This window comes from Podarcis gaigeae, assembly GCF_964106915.1.
Source record: "Podarcis gaigeae genome assembly, chromosome: 4".
NCBI lineage: Eukaryota > Metazoa > Chordata > Lepidosauria > Squamata > Lacertidae > Podarcis > Podarcis gaigeae.
The window spans coordinates 48,511,216-48,529,327 of NC_139677.1; the positions used below are offsets into that span (position 1 = coordinate 48,511,216).

At 42.3% G+C, this 18,112-nt stretch overlaps 1 protein-coding gene across 3 annotated transcripts; it reads left to right on the forward strand.

Annotated features, from left to right (window-relative positions):
- Positions 1 to 1,778: 1,778 nt before the first annotated feature.
- On the forward strand, positions 1,779 to 16,407 carry PRRG1 (proline rich and Gla domain 1). Of its 3 annotated transcripts, XM_083735143.1 has the most exons (5): positions 1,798 to 1,940; positions 2,810 to 2,884; positions 9,550 to 9,587; positions 10,430 to 10,590; positions 11,939 to 16,407. In XM_083735143.1, exons 3-5 carry the CDS (start codon positions 9,569 to 9,571, stop codon positions 12,437 to 12,439), a joined length of 681 nt encoding a protein of 226 aa, XP_083591269.1. In that variant the 5' UTR covers positions 1,798 to 1,940; positions 2,810 to 2,884; positions 9,550 to 9,568; the 3' UTR covers positions 12,440 to 16,407. The 3 variants fall into 3 exon arrangements, with proteins under 3 accessions (XP_083591268.1, XP_083591269.1, XP_083591270.1); XM_083735142.1 differs by lacking the exon at positions 2,810 to 2,884 and having other exon boundaries at positions 1,779 to 1,940; XM_083735144.1 differs by lacking the exon at positions 2,810 to 2,884 and having other exon boundaries at positions 1,798 to 2,314.
- The last annotated feature ends 1,705 nt before the right edge of the window (positions 16,408 to 18,112 follow it).

The following is an 18,112-nucleotide window of genomic DNA, read 5'->3' on the forward strand; positions in this document are numbered from 1 at the left end:
TTAATCAGCAGTCTTATCTCTCGGACATTACTTGATGTATGTGCTACAGCTTCATTCCAATCATATGTTTCCAATTATAATTCCAAGCTGAAGCAACCAGCACGCGCTAATTGGAATCGGCATCAGAAAGTGATGGGGATGCTTTCAATCGATGCACATTGCCTGGCTTGTTTCCCCCACAGCTGCAACTCTGCTTCCCAAACTCCTATGCAATAAAGCCATAATCTGTGCAGGTGCAACAAGTACCTGAAATGTTCACATTAGCTTAACTGCAACTTCAGTTTTCAAATCAGATGGAAGCTGGTTTGAATTTTGTGCGTGTGGATACGTGATTAACTCCAATGGTTTGCAGTGCCATCAAAACTTTTTATAACAAAGCTTCTTATACCAGTAATTCACATTAATAACAGAAACATATTCCATGGCCGTGTTATACCCAGTCTAACCGTAACTAAAAGGAAAATTACCAAAGGTTTTTAAGCTAGGTCAGCATTAATTTATGACAAAATAGAAGCCAGTTCGGGATCTAATACCAGTGAATGGCCAATAACGATTGTAATTTCCTTAAGAAATTGTGCCCAGAAAGTGTGAGCAAACCCACCATGGGTGCCAATATGGAAGCAGATATAGACTGCAGATGTCATGTGTACTCAGCGTCAAACACCTACAGCGGGACTGCACTGGAGCTGGAGTAAATAGCAATGTGTACATAGGTTTGTACTTGATAAAACCAAGCTGGTACATATGTGCAAAAAGCCTAACAGCAAAGTTTAATCTGCTTTTCATAGTTTCTGCTGCAATATTATGGGGAATTTTGACAAGATCTCACTTGCTGCTCTGGTGCTGGAACTGAAGAGACACATTTAATGGACCAGAAAAGGGAAGGTGTTGAAAATATCTATATTTATTTCAAAAACAAAAGCTAGATGTTAAAGCAATCTGTATGTGAAGCATTAAAGAGCCCCTCACAGTCCATTTCCCACCACAGCTATAAACCCTTTGAAGTTAACAAACATAACTTCAATAGATCTACGGAGTAAAATTTGGTTGAGTTCCACCCATAATATTTTCCTGGTATGTGACAAACAATAAATGTTTTTGTGTGCTTAAGGATACATTGTCGATAGTATATTTCTTGTTCATTTACTGGGGGGGGGGGGGGCAATCATTAACTGCCCACTAATCAATACCCAGCGGGTTATTTTTCTCACGACAAATAAGGTAGAAGGAAACCTTCAAATCTGGTAGAGGTTTTCTGCACAGCCTCCTTGCTTTTCCGAGGTCTGGTGTCTGTGCACCATGGGGCAATAGAGCAAAAAACTGCAACAGGCCCATAGCAAGAAAAGTTTGGGTGAGGATGCCTCAAGTGTGTGGTGAATATTCGTAGCTATGGACGTTCCCGCGGGCTTAACATTTAAAGGCAAAAATAATAATAATCAAATATGCCGTATGTTCCCTTGCCAGGTCACGCCACTTACGGAGCTAAGCCATGGGTGCAGACATTTCGGCGCCAAGATCGGAGTGAGCAAGCCGAAGTTAGCAGCATATGGAAGCCAGGCGTTTCTTCGGCATGCCCACTGCTTTCTCCGCGGAAGGCCTGCCTCTCTCGGTTGCTCCGGCTAAGTAGCTGGGACGCACAGTGCCAAGCCTTTCGCCTCCAGCGAATTGGCTGTGAGCCCACAGGGGAAAGAAGCAACACCGGATTAGAGAGCCATTGTCGTAGGAGGGGCGAGGGTCTCCCCGCCCCCGCGCGCCGCTCTCCTTTTTTCCCAGCTTCCCTAACGTCGCGGGGGTGTTGTTAGGCGCGCGTTGCGCCTGCGCCGGATGCGCCTTTCTGAACTGGGAGCGCTGCAGCGCCGGGAAGTTCTCCGCGGCTGCCGGAGGGAAGGAGGTGCGGCGCGTCAAGGAGGGAGGCTGCGGCGCGCTCCTGCCGCTGAGAGGTTCGTGAATCCTGGGCCGCTTCCCGGCGCCTGGCGGGGGAGGAAGGGCGCTGGCGACTGCGGGGGGGGGGGGGGAGATGACTTCGGACGGGCGGCGCCGTCGGGGTTCAAGCTAAAGTGAGGGAGTTGTTTGGTTCTGGGAACGGCTTTGGGAAAGTGGCGGCGGGAAATGAGCTGGGCAGAGAAGTCTCGGAGCCGGGCTCTTTTTCCCTGGGTAGGGGCCGCGGGGGTGCTGCTGCTGCTGCTGCTGCTGCTGGCAATAACGAAGCGGGGTTTCCTTTGGGCAGCTCTCCGGGCGCCCCTTCTCCTGTATCCGGTGATCCTCGCTGTTGGAAAGGGGAGGTCTCCTTCCTGCCTGCCGCAGGAGTTGCTTGGTAGGTGGCTGGCTGGGTGTCAGCCAGCCAGATGTTGATCTGGGCGCGGGGAGTTTGGTTTGTTGTGGGCTGATGTTTTGTGCCCGGCAGGACTTATTTCAGAGGGTCGCAGCCCAAGTTTTGGAGAGACGCCATTATCGGATTCGGTTTTTTGTTTTCGGAAGCCGAGATGATGGGAAGTTTTAGGAGCAAGTGATCTAATTCCTTTAAGACAAAAGTAGTTCTGAGATTTGCGTCCCGAGAAGGGAGCTGGCTCCAAGTACTCCAAAAGAGCGTTTGACATGAATCGGAAGGGGGAGAGAATGGCCTGTCCTCCTCGCTTTCCGATCACAGGCAGCTGCCTGCTTCCTCCCTGTGAAGTGGCTTCTCTGCACGAAGTAACCTTATGTCCCCCACCACCTCCCTGCCTTTCGCAGCATCAAGCACTCGCTTTGCAGTCTCACCCGTTTTTAATTTATCAGGAAATTGCTCTGCACTATCTTTGTTTTTCTGCAGTGAGCTTTGACCTCCTACAGCCCTTTCTGTGTCATAGGCATCTTTGACCTGCCATGCGGTTTTTACAAAAAGAAGGTATTGTACTTCAAAGTATGCTGCAGAAAGCATGTGCGCTGCCAAGTGGCTGTGTTTGGTTACTTGGTGTCTAATATATCTCTGCTTGCGCTAGCAGTGCAGAACCAAATGTTCTTTTTAAAGTTTCTTGTCTGAGACTTCGAATTTTGCTGGCTGTGTTGGAAGTGTGTGTTTGGTGATGGCACAGATCTCACATGTTTTGATTTGGCTATGTGAGGGCCCAAGCACAGACCTGTGCATTAAATATGAAAGGTACATGCATGTATTTAGTCTCCTTCTGTTTTGAAGTACGCATAAGTAGGCTGACCCTACTTATGCAGATATTTTAGTGTGAAATGGGGTTTAAAATGCATAGATAACACATGTTAATATCCTCAGCTGTTTGGATGCTAGCACACAAATATTTGAGAACCCGCATGGTGTAGAGGTTAGTGTGTTGGCCTAGGATCTGGGAGATCAGGGTTCAAAGCCTCCATTGGCCTTGAAGTTCACTGGGTGACCTTGATCTTGGCTTAACCTACCCCTCAGGGTTGCTGTGAAATACAATTGGAAAGGGGGAGAACTCCTTGGGCAGGGTATTCTACCCTATGCACACAGAGGAGGGCCTCTGGTGATAAGCTTGGTAAAGGAAAGAATAAAGGAAAGAATGCAATTGTGTTCAACAATTGCTATCTGTCAAATGCATCAGCAATCAATATCCTGGGGTTGGCTTCCACAGACAGTAGTTGTTGAACACAAAGCCCAGTGGATGGCTTTTAAACAGGAAACTTCTGCTTCCTAACTATGGCTTTAACGTTTTGCTTAGTAAGCTGTTTTTGCAGTTTGCATTGTTGACCAGAATGACTTTTGTTGCCTGAGAAGTATTAGAATTTTGCAGGTTGTTTTTAAGTATTTCAGCAATTTGATTTTTACTGGAACGAGTTAAGAAAGCATAGACACTTTTGAAATAGCACACATATGTAAATTTGGGAAACAATGAATGAAAGTTCTAAGGGTCATGACTAACTTTAAAAATGGCATAAAGAGTCCTTAATAGAAACAGACCTGGAAAATCAATGGAATGCCAATACAGACTAAAATAATAAGTCTCAAGGAAGTACTAGGTGCCTTCCTGTAATTCATGGATCTCAGGGTTCCAGTGGCACTAATATGTAAAGTTTAAAAGGAACTGAATAATATAGGAAAACTGAAGATGACAATTAAGTTATCTACAAAGTGGGTCAAATCAATGGACCATCCTGGGAAAGACCAGATAATATGCTTGGACCTAAGAGAAGTGAACAAGTAAACATTTTCAAATGCCTGCCATAGAAGAAATCATTAGTAAATTAGCAGGAGCAGCAATATTTGTAGTCCTGTGAGCCTGTACTTGACAGTTTCAACAAAAGTTCAAAGCGATTACTTTAGCTCCAAATGTAGCAAAGGATGACCCATCAGGCTTGTGAAGGTCTTGATAGTGTTGCATGTTGTATAGATGATAATGATGATTATGGTGTGGGGAAAGACACAGGAAACAGGAAATGTTCCTTATAGGAGTCAGACCCATTGGTCCATCTAGCTCAGTATGAGCTACACCGATGCCAGCAGCTTTCCAGAATTTCAGGCACGTTTCTCTCAGAAGACACCTGGAGATGCTGTGGATTGAACCTGAGACTTTCTGCGTGAAAGACAGATGCTGTACCACTGAATTACAGCCTCCCCAGACAAAACCTAAGAGTGACATGTCACAGGGCTGTGTGGGCAGAGTTGCAGCTCATCAGACATAATTGCATCTCAGTTGTGGCCACTGCACGCATTAGGAATTTCCCACAGCAGCAGAGTGCAGATGATGCATGCACTTTCCTGCTTTGAAGCAATGCCATTTTTCCATGATGTAAAGTGACCCTAGGCTTAGAAGCTTCCTAGCCCTGCACTGCTTGAAACTTTTTAGCTCCAGATTTCCAATGATAGAATAATAGCTGTGTATTTTACAGTACAATCCTATGCACATATACTCTGAAATAAGATCAGTTGAGTTCAACAGGGCTTACTCTCAGTAAGTAGGTAAAGGATTGCAACTTTTGTAGTCCGAGATTTCTGGCCGTTTTACCTATTTTGTGTTCACACCCAGTCAGATACAGGAGGTGGGCTTGTATGTGTACATACTGCCTTATGAAGTAGCAACTTCATGGGGCATATAGGCTACAAGACATCCCAAGAACCCCCAAGTGAATTAGGTTTACATAGTAATGCATATGATTGTCTGCAGATATGTGTCCGGACATACAATATAAAATCTGTAACTTATTCAAAATCATACACCCTCAAGCTCCACTTCCAAATGTTATGTTGTTATAAGGTACATTCTAAATAACAATATTTCCTAATATAAAATTCAATGCTGACATTGGGGAAAGCCCTATCCCCGCAGTCCAACGGCCATTATTCATAAATATTTCCTTGTTTACCTCGGAAGGCGCATTACTAAAACGTCATATTGTGCTGGAAGCGTTTTGCTAACCTTTTACTTACTTACTTACATATCTATTTAATAAATGAGTAGCATACAGTTCTATTATCTGACCCACAATCCAGCCCTATTGCTGAGGTCAAAAGAAGTTACTTATGACTATTTCCATTGGACAAATTATCAGTGGGATTCAATAGTATGGATAACTTTGGATTGGGGCCGTTGTATAATATGTTTTAAAATATCCTAGTGCCTTGGTTCAGATATGAGTGATATAATTTCTAGGACAGTTAGCTCAGACAGAGAAAAGTGAGTATGCAGCACGTAGTTAAATTATGGGATTCACTGTCACAGGATGGTCACCAACTTGGGCAGCTTTCAGTGAGGATTAGAATTATTCATGGAGGATAAAGTTATCAATGGTTATTAGTCATGAATGATGGCTATGTTCTACCTCCACAGTCAGAGGCAGTATTCTTCCAAATACCAGTTGCTGGAAATCACAAGCGGCAAGAGTGTTGCTGTGTTCTGGATTTGCTTGCCAGTGTCCCATAAGCATCTGGTTGGATGCTGGACTAGGTGGTTCTTTGACTTGGTCCTGCAGGGCTCTTAGGTTCTTCGACTTTCATCTGGCACCATAACCTTGTATGGCATGTAACATTGCTATATTGAATTCTATTTTTATTGTTGCTGCTGCTTGGTTATTTTTTATTCTGCTTTTTATTCTACACATGTCTGTACCTTTGCATGAAGAGTAGACTAAAAATATGGCTAAGAAAAAGAGACTTGAACCATGCCATACGCACATTGCAGTCACTCCCAAGATTAGATTAGCCATATCTCTCCCTCCTCAGCAGTACTTGCAACACCTTTCAGTGTTGACTACTAAGAGGAATGTCCCTGTGTGTTTGTGAGATTTGCCCTCCCTCAAACCAGCCAGGAGCAAGCTTTGTAGAATACGTTGCACCCCACAATAATTTCATGCAGTTCTCTAAACACCCACAAGTTGCTTCATAAAACTCACATGTCTTGTATACATGCACAAAACGATTCTGTTGTATTGATTTTTTTAAAAACAAAACATGTACCTTATCAGATAGGGAAACTTGCAATTGGCATTTGCTGTATAGTTTGGGGAAAAGGCTGGGTTTTGAATTCTAGCTCTCTTGAGGGGTGGGGAGATGCATTGTAAATACAATGCAATTAGACCTTGTGGGGGGCTGGACTATATTTTTGGGGGGAGGTGAACGAATTCCTATGCCCCACAAATAACCCAGAGATGCATTTTAAATGAAAGGACACATTCTACTCATGTAAAAACACACTGATTCCTGGACAGTCCATGGGCCGGATTGAGAAGGCGATTGGGCCGGATCTGTCCCCCGGGCCTTAGTTTGCCTACCCATGTTGTAGACACTCGATAGTAATGATTTACACAAAGAAACTTATACACAATGTATGACAATAAATAATGCTCTCCTGCCAGTACCACTATTAACTAAAATTTGCTTAGTGTAGTGCAGGGCACTACCTTCTCATTGGTGGGATCCCAGTTTTGGAATACTTTCCTCTCTGAGATACAGCTGGCACCGGTGCTGTTGAACTTCTTGTGCCAGTTAAAGATGTGCATTTTTGCTCATGATTTTGCTGGAGTTTAATGTCACATTGATGGTTGTGATTTTTGTTTAATTGTGATTTATCTAGTTTTATTATGTTGGTGTGCAGTACTGAAATTCCTTGCAGTGAATTGTTGCTTCATTCTATTGGGTGGCATCCAGGTTTTAAAAAGAAGATAGAGGATTTCCATGTTCTAGATGTGCATTACTTAGGACGCTTGCTGCTTTTCAGGCCAAACTCTTAATACTCCTCCAAAAAGGGAGGTATAATAATAATAATAATAATAATAATAATAATAATAATAATAATTTATACCCCACCCATCTGGGTGCATTTCCCCAGCCTCTCTGAGTGGCTTCCAACAAAATATTAAAATACAATAGTCCATCAAACATTAAAAGCTTCCCTAAACAGGGCTTCCTTCAGATGCCTTCTAAGCGTCAGATAGTTGTTTATTTGACATCTGATGGAAGGGCGTTCCACAGGGCAGGCACCACTACCGAGAAGGCCCTCTGCCTGGTTTCCTGGAACCTCATCTCTGGCAGGGAGGGAACCACCAGAAGGCCCTCAGCGCTGGGCCTCAGTGTCCGGGCAGAACGATGTGGGTGGAGACGCTCCTTCAAGTATACTGGGCCAAGGCCATTTAGGGCTTTAAAGGTCAGCACCAACACTTTGAATTGTGCTCAGAAGCATACTGGGAGCAATGTAGGTCTTTCAAGGTATCCTTTTAAGGTATCCTTAAATTCCAATTAAAATGCATTGTTTCAATAAAAAGGGCAGACAGGGTCTTTTTGTTGTCGTCAAATAGTTTTCTAATGCTTTCTAAATGTAGATTCATTTAAATCTAGCTTCAAACCTGGGTTTGTCATTAGAAATTGCTTTTATTGCTGTTTCAGAAAGCCTATGCCTCCTGATGCCGGAAAAAACAATACCAGGAGTACAACCCTGTTAATTCTCCTGGACCATTCAGGGAGTGGCTTTTGATGTCATTTACTACAATATCCTTTTGGATAGACTCTTCACGTTTACCATATGATGTTCAGGTGGTTCTGCTCCTACCTGCGTGCCTGATTTCTAAAAGGGAGCACTGAGGGACAACTGTTTGGCCCTGAGGCATGTCTGCCACGAGATGCCACAGGCTCCGATTCTGTGTCCCATGCTCTTCAACTTCTGTGTGAAACTGCTGAGTGAGGTCATCTGAGGAGTTGGGTGTTGTCTGCATGCTTGATGATGCTGAACTTTTTAAAAACTGGTTTAAGCAAGACAGAGAGTTCTCTAGGATGAGTAATGAGAATAAGAGCCAGTAAACAAATGTAGTCCTGACAAAATGGGGGGTACTTCTGATGGGTAGTTTATTTGGATGGGATTAACAATTACCGGTAATTAAAGTGGAGATTTGAACCCTGATTTCCCAGGTCCTAGTCTAAAACTCTAACCCAGCTTTTCTTAACCTTGGGGTCATCGGATGTTGTTGGACTACAACTCCCGTCATCCCTGACTACTGAGCCTGCTAGCTAGGGATGATGGGAGTTTTGGTCCAACAACATCTAGAGACCCAAGGTTGAGAGAGGCTGCTCTAACCACTAGACCACAGTATGCCATATGCACTCCAGATGCTGTCTAGCCTGTTTCATTACCCACAGATCCCCTAAACTTATGTATCGGCATTGCAATTCATTACCTTCAAGAATACCATTTATTTACTTCTGTTCAAGATATTTGTTTACACTATAGTGAAGGGCATGCTTAGATCTTCTCTGGAGAGCAACATGTGAAAGCGCAACCAGGAAAAACTGAGCTGCATTCCTCAGCTTCTCTCATGGGCTGCTCCCATATCCACAAATCTCATGTGGGAGAAAGGCATGTGTTTCGCCCAATGCTGAGCCATGTGCGTTCTTGCCTTCCTTTGAATGGGAACAGTACTTTGTGAAACTGGTTTTCATTTAAGCCCAAGTCTGCAGTATTTCCAGTGTACAAACCAGATTACTGTCCTCCAAGCAGCCATGTGAGATGGATAAGACTGGAAGATTGTATTGTCCAAGGCCATTACGTTCAAGATTTATATCTTTAATGCTCCAGAAAGTAAATGCCCACAGTTGCTAATAAGCAAAATTAAAACATTAAGAGAAGCACTCTTTAAAGCCTCTAAAAAGCTGATGAGCTCTATGGTTGAGCAGAAGTTTGAATTTGAATACCCCAACCCCCGTCCAGACCTAGCACTCCTGTTGTCTGCATCCTGCCAATGTGGTTCATGTATTCAAAATCATGAAAACAAAAAGGCTTCCCATGTTTTGAAAGGAATGAACGGTCATTATCTAACCTTTGTGTAAAGTTCCTGTGCTTTATGCACCTAGTAGAACTTCTCTACCCGTTCCAGTCTTTGTTAATGATGATCACTATATTAATTATTCTAAATAAAAATATAGTTTTTGTGTTTAGTGCTACTAAACGAGATACTGGAGTTGAACAACAAAGCTGCTTCTCTTTTCAAACTTTGCTGGCCATCCACTTGACAACATTTAATCATTTTTATATATGTCTTCGAATAAGAGATGTTCCTCACATTTAACAATGGGTGCCTTCTTTTTTTATGTTACAGCTGACCTCTCCAGACAGCAATGCTAAACATGGATGGTGGTAAGTTTGTGTGCATGTTCTAGTAGTTTGTGTTTTCACTTGGAAGAGTGTGTAATGCCCTGCCAGGATCTTTGGTGTCAGAGTATGTGTGTTGGAGCAAGGGGCATTGTCTCCTTTCCATGCCTATATCTGCTGTTATGTCAGCTATTATATCCTTCCTTTTCTCCACCCCAATAAAGAATCTTCACTGTCTGACAGGAGTCAAGTATTAACTCTAGCACAAAAGGGCTCATGTGAAGTACCTGTAGCGGGGAAGTCACAAGAATCCATCCCTGGATTAAACTGCATATCCATTATGGGAACTGAGTAGGCTTCCACAAATCAGATCATACACAGCAGGTTTGGCCTAACCTTAAAAGCTCAATAAGAGCTCATGGTCATCTGGCACATGCAGAGGACTTGTGGCAGCTGAACGAACCTTGAACCTGGGCACTACAAGATGCGTATTTAAAAACTTGGGTTTTGACTTGATCTGTAAAAGCCACGAATCATCTACCATCCCTTCTTCTGCTATTATATTCCAGCCTCGGAAGCTGGATTGTTTCTGTGCTGACAATTCAAAAACATGTTCAGATCTTACGGGGATGAGATGAGGTTGACGCTTAAATTGCATTGAATGTTCTGTTCACCTGGCTTGGTACTTTTTGAAATGTTGTTCCTTGTGCTTGGGACAGTTAAAAATGATAACCATATAATCACTAGACACACATGCTTTATTTAGAAATAAGTTTACATATCCTTGCCTTAGAAAAAGAATTATCCTGAATTAAATAAAATAAATAAAACCTAATGTTTCTGTTTTAAATTGCTAGTGACCTCTGGGTTTTGTTTATTTTTTGCAGTGTTCATCTCAGAGACTAAAGCCAATTCTGTCCTGAAAAGATATCCGCGGGCTAATGGGTTTTTGGAGGAATTAAAGCAAGGAAACATTGAACGCGAATGCTTTGAAGAAATTTGTAATAGAGAAGAGGCAAGAGAAGCTTTTGAAAATGATGAGAAGACGGTAAGTTATCTATGCAGTTGTAAAGGTATGCTTCCTGGGTTAACTTTCTTTTTAATGATACTGATTGGTTTATATTTCTTTTCGACATAATGAACACAAAACTTTCTTTAATCTCTGAACGAGAAGTTAGTTCAAAACTGCAGCATATTGAAAGCAAGAAGAAAGAGAACCTGGATTACTAGAAACTCTTGCCTCTATCTCTCTTATTTCATGCACTTGGTGTAATGGAATCATTGAGTGGTGTTCAGCTAAGTTTTACTTGGTTGGGCCCATTAAATTCAGTGGGTAAAAGTGAATCCCACTGAACTCAGGACTAACTTCTGAATAAGCTATAAATTTGTGACATCTCTGTACCCTAGTTTCTCAGGTAATTTCACTCACTGTTGGATTCATATTCTGGCAATAGAAAGTGGAGCCATTTGAGCCATAAATTGAAATTTGAATGTTACAAGTGGCTGTCCAAGCTGAGAGGGAGAACTGCTATACTGTGCCAAACTGCCCAGTATTCACAAACATTTAGTGGTGGCTGGTGCTCATTGGGCCAGGTAGGGTAGAAACTCAAGAGGCCAACAGTAGGTAGACTCAGAGCCAGTGACAGACAAATTGATTACGGTTTTGTCCCCATCCTCCCTGCTGAATCGTACCAGAGAAACAAACCATGGAGGAGGAAACTGACAGCCAATGTCCCGCCTACCCACTGCACCCCGTCCCTTGGATTGGTTGTTAGTAAGAAGGCAGGTAGGACAGGCAGTTTGAGGCAGACGGGCTGGTAGGGGAGTGCCCCATTTGCTGTCATGGACCAGCCTCCACAGAACATTTTGTCTCTGAAGGAGACAATGACTACTCGTTACAATGTCTGTGCTCTATCTCCACAGTTGGAGGCAGCAGTGCTGGAAACCATGGGAGAAGATGGTGCTCTTGTGTTCATGTTCTGCTCCCTGATTTCCCAGAGGCCTCTGGTTGGCCACTGGGAGAACAGGATGCTGGGCTCGATATTGTCCTTATGCTCTTATGAGCTGTGCTATGCCGCAAAGTAATGTAATGGGGGAGATATTTTGCTGTTTTATCTCAATACGATAAAGAGTGTCTTTTTTTCTACCTCTTCTCCCTGCAATTATGAGAAAGGAAAATAATTACTCTTAAATGTGTGCACAAGTGTTAAAAGAGCATCTAATGGAACTGAAATGAAAATTGGTTGATAAGAGGTCATATATGGAAACCTGCCAGAATACTTGTTTGCTGACTCCGGAAGCAGTATTTTTGTGCAGCCATAAAACCTCTCATTTCTCCAATCAGAAATAGGGAAGGGACCTCTCAGAAAACCTATTTTCTTCTGTCATGTTTTCAGATGGAGTTCTGGAAGGACTACACGAAGAGGCTCAATGGAGAGATCAATGGAGGACATAACTGGTATCCATTTTACCTTGTGATTCCATTAATCATTGGCTTTTTCGTTATTCTTATCATATTTATCACATGGAGGTGCCTGTTCAGAAAGAAAATGCATAGACGTTCCATGTATGCCCATAGCAGAACCAGAGAAGTCGCAGGTGACAGAACTGCTGCAGATGGAAGCAGTCCACTTCCTCAGCCACTCAGCATTCTTCATTCCCCCCAGGAAGAGATGTTTGAAGGCAATGGACACTCTCCAGGATATCTGAGCTACACAGACGGACGTTCAGACTCAATATCAATCAGGCTGTCAAATTACGACCCACCGCCATCGTATGAGGAAGTGGCTGGTGCAAATGGCCCGAGGAGAAAGGAAGCGGCAAATCACTTGGATCCACCGCCTCAATATGAAGACATTGTGAATAGCATTTCAGTAACTCCTGTTACCACTAAATGAAGCAGCGAGAATTCTGGGCCCATTCTTTTAAAGGGGATGAGGAGGGAAGCGTAATACTTTTTTAGCACTTTATTGCAGCTTAATTATACATTTTAAAGATTGGTAATGCTAACACCACTTCCTCTTCCCTGTCCCAGATTAGTTTTGTTCCACATATTCCCCCAGCCCTGGAAACAATGCAGTCTTTGATACGGTTGTGCATACTTCCAGAGGTGCAATTTCTGTCTTTCTATATTGCTGGAAGTGATCTTGCAGCAGACCTAAAGGGCTCCCTAATGACAAAGGCACACACACACACACACACACACACACACACACACACACACGAATCTAAAACCAAAAAAGGCCAATATTTTTTGTCTTTTTGCTTGTTGTGCTTTATAAGCCACACCCAACAGAAACCAGTTAAGCCAGCTGGCATAAATGGTGATAGCTGCCTCTGCCAAAAAGAGCACATTGCCCTAAGTAGGTTGAAACATTTTGACAAATAACACTTAGTACAGTTGTGAGAAATGTGGTAAACTACTGATTAATTGTAGGTTCCAGCAAAAAAAAAAAAAAAAAAAGAGGCCTCTGCTCCTGAGGTGGAGTATAGTACTACATATATTTTTCCGATTATGCAAATTAGAAACACATACTGATAGTAATTAATTTTGTTCCTGTCTTCAGGAACAACCTATTTGCCTGAGTAAAGGTTAAGAGACGATAGATTACAGGGGAAGGGAGCTTTTTCTGTGATTGACAATAAGATGTGATAAGCCCTGTACAGAAGCTCTCTCTTTCCTACTTTCCGTGGGAAGTGTGTTGACTTGAGAGCCCAGTGTACTAATTATCCCATGACCAGTGGGAGTATACCTTATCAGTATTTGGTTGCAGTTCAATGAATTGCTCCACGTTTGTATTCATTTCATATTTTACACACTATGAAATGGCCTATTGTTTTTTTAGTTACAATACTCAATTCTGACCCGTCTGTGCTTTTTCACTTCAAAGAGATGCTGTTAAGATCTGACTGGTCTCTTGTTTATGCATGCTGGCTTTTAAAAGCAGATAAGAGGTGATGCTTAAATCACCAGAAATCTATAAACCAGAAACTTTATTCCAAAACAGTGCTGAGAAAGGGCTGCTTCTCTTCGCCCACCCCTTTACCAGGGTCCCCCCCCTTTTTAATAGCAGCTCTTATTTGTCAATTGGGGGGGGGGGTAGGAAAATGAGTGAGAAATGTGAAGGTGGGGACCCTTGCCTGTACATATTGATCTCTTAAAACCAATTGTTTGGGGCCATTGATGGCGAACTAGAACAGTGCATGAAGGTAAGAAGAGGGTGATCCCTCCCCCCCCCCCGGTAACTTGGTGTCTTCCAGGTGTTTGATATTACAAGTTCCATTATCACTGACAATTGACCAGGCTGGCTGGGGCTGGTGGGAATTGTGGTCAAAAACATCTGATGGGCAGAAGATTGTACGGTGCTGCCCTAAAGCATTTCAGTCTGGCTAACCAGACAAGAGTGACTCTGGCAACCTTCTCATACTTGCCCCCCCCCCCCCCCCCCCGTTTTCCTAAGCTGAAATTGAAGACATTTTATAGTGGTGATTCGCATAGATTTGCCCAGAAAGTAATCTCTTCTGAAGGCAGGTACCTCTACTGCATTTCTGCATTATGGGTGTTATTTGGATCATTTAGCCACTGTTATTAAATAAATATTATGCAGAGACCCAAGAGCAGTGTGTTTTACACAAGAGCAGCAGAGTGATCAAAACTACACCCCCAGCACAGAACTGCAAATTACTTGCCTCTCACACAGGGTCATTGGCAAGAAGGCATGCCCACTGTCTCAAAGGAACACTTTTAACAACTTATTTCTCTCAGCACACTTGTGATTTTCTCACAGTCACAGTAGTTTGCGCTAACACATATTTTGGGAATGACTGGTTGATGTATTCTTCAAGTTAAAACAGTATAGGCACACTTTCAGATTTGGATTTAGCATATCGTATGAATGGAAGAAAGCTTAAAATTTTGAACCTATTAGAAAATAGAATCGTGGTTTCTTTCCCCTCCCACACAACTCTCTTCAGCTTCCATGTTGGCGGGAGGTGTTCTGTTGACAATGGGTTGGATCCAAGCATAGTTGTGTTTGAAGCAGAGCCAGTGGAATCAATGGGACTTAGCCGTGGCTGAAGTTCCACTGACTTCAGTGGGTCTTAAGTCTAGATCCAACTCGCAAGGTGCATATGGTCTTAAACTTGAGGTCACCGATCATTGTGGTTATGCCAAGTGTACTAAGTAGAATAAAAATGGGGTGATTAGCTGTAGGCCCATGTGCACATTCTCCTCCCCACACCCTGTTTTCTTTCCTGGCTACTATATCTCCTTTCTTGCTTCCCTGTATGTTCCCATTTTGTGTTTGCAACCATTTCCCCAGTTTCTGGACTGTGGATTCTGAGTCGCAGTGGTAATGTGAGTACAGAATCAAGAAATGGCCCTTTGTGTCTGTGTGTATTTTTCAGAAGTGTTGTTCCAGAGCAAGAAGGGGCCTGTGTCTATCCCTTTTTGGGTTGCAGCAAGGTGCATTGCTTTTTGGTAGCAGTAACCACCATAGTGGGGGGATAATTTTACCCTCCAGGTGCTTCGGGTATGAAAATACATCCAGTCAGTCCTGCCTTTTTTTGCTGGAAAACCATCGCATATCTCTGTTAACAAGGCATTTATTAGTATAATCTTAGTCAGATGTCACACACACACACACACACACACACACACACACACACCAGTTACCCCAAAAAGCTTGTGAAATCATAGCAAGCAGTTAAACTTGTAGAGCAGCAAAGTCAGCTTTGTGAACTGGGTGGCAAATAGATCGTGCTTGTATTCTCCAGCAAGACATTTAGCTTTGCTTCCCTTGACTTTAAATTAGTGCATTGTGATGGGAAAATCTCCAGTGTCTGCTGCTAAAGGGCTCGCTTTAATATCTGCTAAAGATAAATGCAATGAGACTGCACAGCCTTCAAGGCCAGACTGTTTCCTTCTGTGCACCTTTACAGATGGAAGTTCCTAATAATATGCCTCTAGATGCTTCTGTTTTTACTTTACCTCAAAACACCTTGATGCACAGCCAGAGTGAATCATTCCTGTGATAAAGTGCCTCATATCTGACTTACAGAAATCACTTGGGGTGGGGCAAATCTATTGTTAAGATTACTTCTGTTGTTGGCCTTTCTGTTGCTGCTGATCAAGGAACGCACGCATGATACACACTAAGAGAAGCTCCCCAGTTTCTGTTGAATCTCAGATTTTCCTCATCTCATGTATAAATTTGCAGTGGTTCCAATTATATAACCTATAAAAGTGAGGCTTCCTATTAGCTTGATTTTTGTCTGTTGCTGTTCCTGAATTGATCACGTATTAATCCAACTAACAATGATTTATACAGAATGTTTATTTTTTCAAAATATGGTTAACTATTTTTAAATGGTTGTTGCCTTCCAGTAGATAATATAACACATAACCTCGCCTATAAATGTTTTGGATGTGTGTATTTTACGTTAATAATAGGCAATGTGATATATTTTGCACCTGGAGTATAACAATGCCATTATCTTGTGAAGTTCTTAATACTTCTATGTTATAAAAGAAGTAAGAATGCAGAAGCCATGTGTTGTCCATAACAGTTATCCTGACTCTGGTGACAACTTGTTCAGTGCATGTAAATAACCCCAATTTTATTGCAGTATTAAATATTTTTTTAATATGGTTTACATTTAAATTAATGCTATTTTAAAAACATTTGGGGGGTGGGATCCTGGTATGCAATAAAGCTATTTTTAAATTCTTGGTGCCTTGGTATTTTACTCAGAGCAGAATGGTTTTGTCACAGCCTTGCTTTTTTATTGTCTGGAACAAAAGGTTATGAATAAGTTTTGATATATTGGCACTGTAAGACTAATAAAAGTCCAAAAGATTATCAAAGCTTGCTGCAGTATGTAATGTTAAGTTACCGGTACTTTGTTTTTAAGTGTTGTTCAAAATGAAATACCGCTGCTAATTTTTTCCTGGAGTATACATTCATCTTTGCCTAACTTGAGAATTCCACATTACCATCACTGAGTCAGTGCCAAGACCAGAGCAATAGGATAACATTACTTGTTATCACCTTCCCGGAGGCCAAAGAGCTTATTTGAAGGAAATAGATGTACGTAGTGGAAAATAACCGTCAGTTAATTCCAAATTACTTCAGGACCTTGAACCAGTCATAATAAGTCCATTTTCATTGAATTGGTTATCAGTTTCAGTTGTGTACATCTTGTAAGGCCGGAATAAAATGTAAAACAAACTTGGAATATATTTCTTAGCGTTGGGGGACAAGAAATGTTTTGACAAATCATAGGGCACGTTGACGTTACAATTATTCCTGCCCCTCCTTTAGGGAGTTTGGAGTAGGTGGTTTTCTCATGCTCTCTCTTCCTGCCCTGGCCTATCTAGCAGGGATTTCAGTGCCAATCTTCAGGTTTCACATCAGATGCAATACCACATTGTAGTTCTCTAGCATCCTTATACACAATTATTTTAAATGAATGGGATCATCACACACACTGCCCTGCATGTAGAAACTAACCCCCTGCCCCAGGTTGCTTCCATAAAGGTGAGTGTTGAATGTGCGTGCTAATATTCATGACTGTGGAATGATGTTGAAACAATTGCTTTCTTGGGCTGTCTTGAACTCTTGTGTTTACAGCTTTCAAGACTCAGGAAGTGTAATCTGTAGGCAATGTAATTGGTCAACACTCGTACTAAAATCTCACTGGTGGTCTTTGGAGTTGTGGGTTGCATTTGTACTCCAAGGAGATTTAAAACAACAAAATTCATGTTTGGTATATTTGAGTTTAAAATGCACCAACTCCTTTTAAATATTTCATTGTTTCTCTCAAATAGGAAGGCTTAAGTTCACTTTACACTTGTTCTGTTGCTATAAAAGCTCATACCACAATCAGCCAACTTGGTCTTGCCTTTAAAATAAGCACCCTAAAACTGAAAAATACAGTCTCACAGGATATGCTTGAAGACTGTTGGTTCCAGATTACACTAAAGCAAAGTATAGGGATCAGCCGATCAGAAGGTTGGCGGTTTGAATCCCCACGAAGGGGTGAGCTCCCGTTGTTTGGTCCCAGCTCCTGCCCACCTAGCAGTTCAAAAGCACATCAAAGTACAAGTAGATAAATAGGTACTGTTCTGGTGGGAAGGTAAACAGTGTTTCCATATACTGCTCTGGTTCACCAAGCATCTTAGTCATGCTGGCCACATGACCCAGAAGCTGTCTGCGGACAAACGCCGGCTCACTCAGCCTATAGAACAAGATGAGCGCCGCAACCCCAGAGTCATCCACGACTGGACCTAACAGTCAGGGGTACCTTTACCTTTTTTACTAGGTACAAAATATATCTATCTAGCACAACTTCTGTTATATTTACTGTGAATGTCCTATGTTTTCCTTAATCTAAAATCAATCTCTTGTTCTCTCTATGGATTGAACAGAAAAACAACAACTAGTAGCTTGCTCTTCATTGAGGCCCCTCCCATGTCATTGTCAAAGAAAAATACACACAGTGGCAAAATGCACCTTTTCATGTAGTGTGTAGTTTCACCCACCAATAATAAACGGCCAAGAGGATTTACA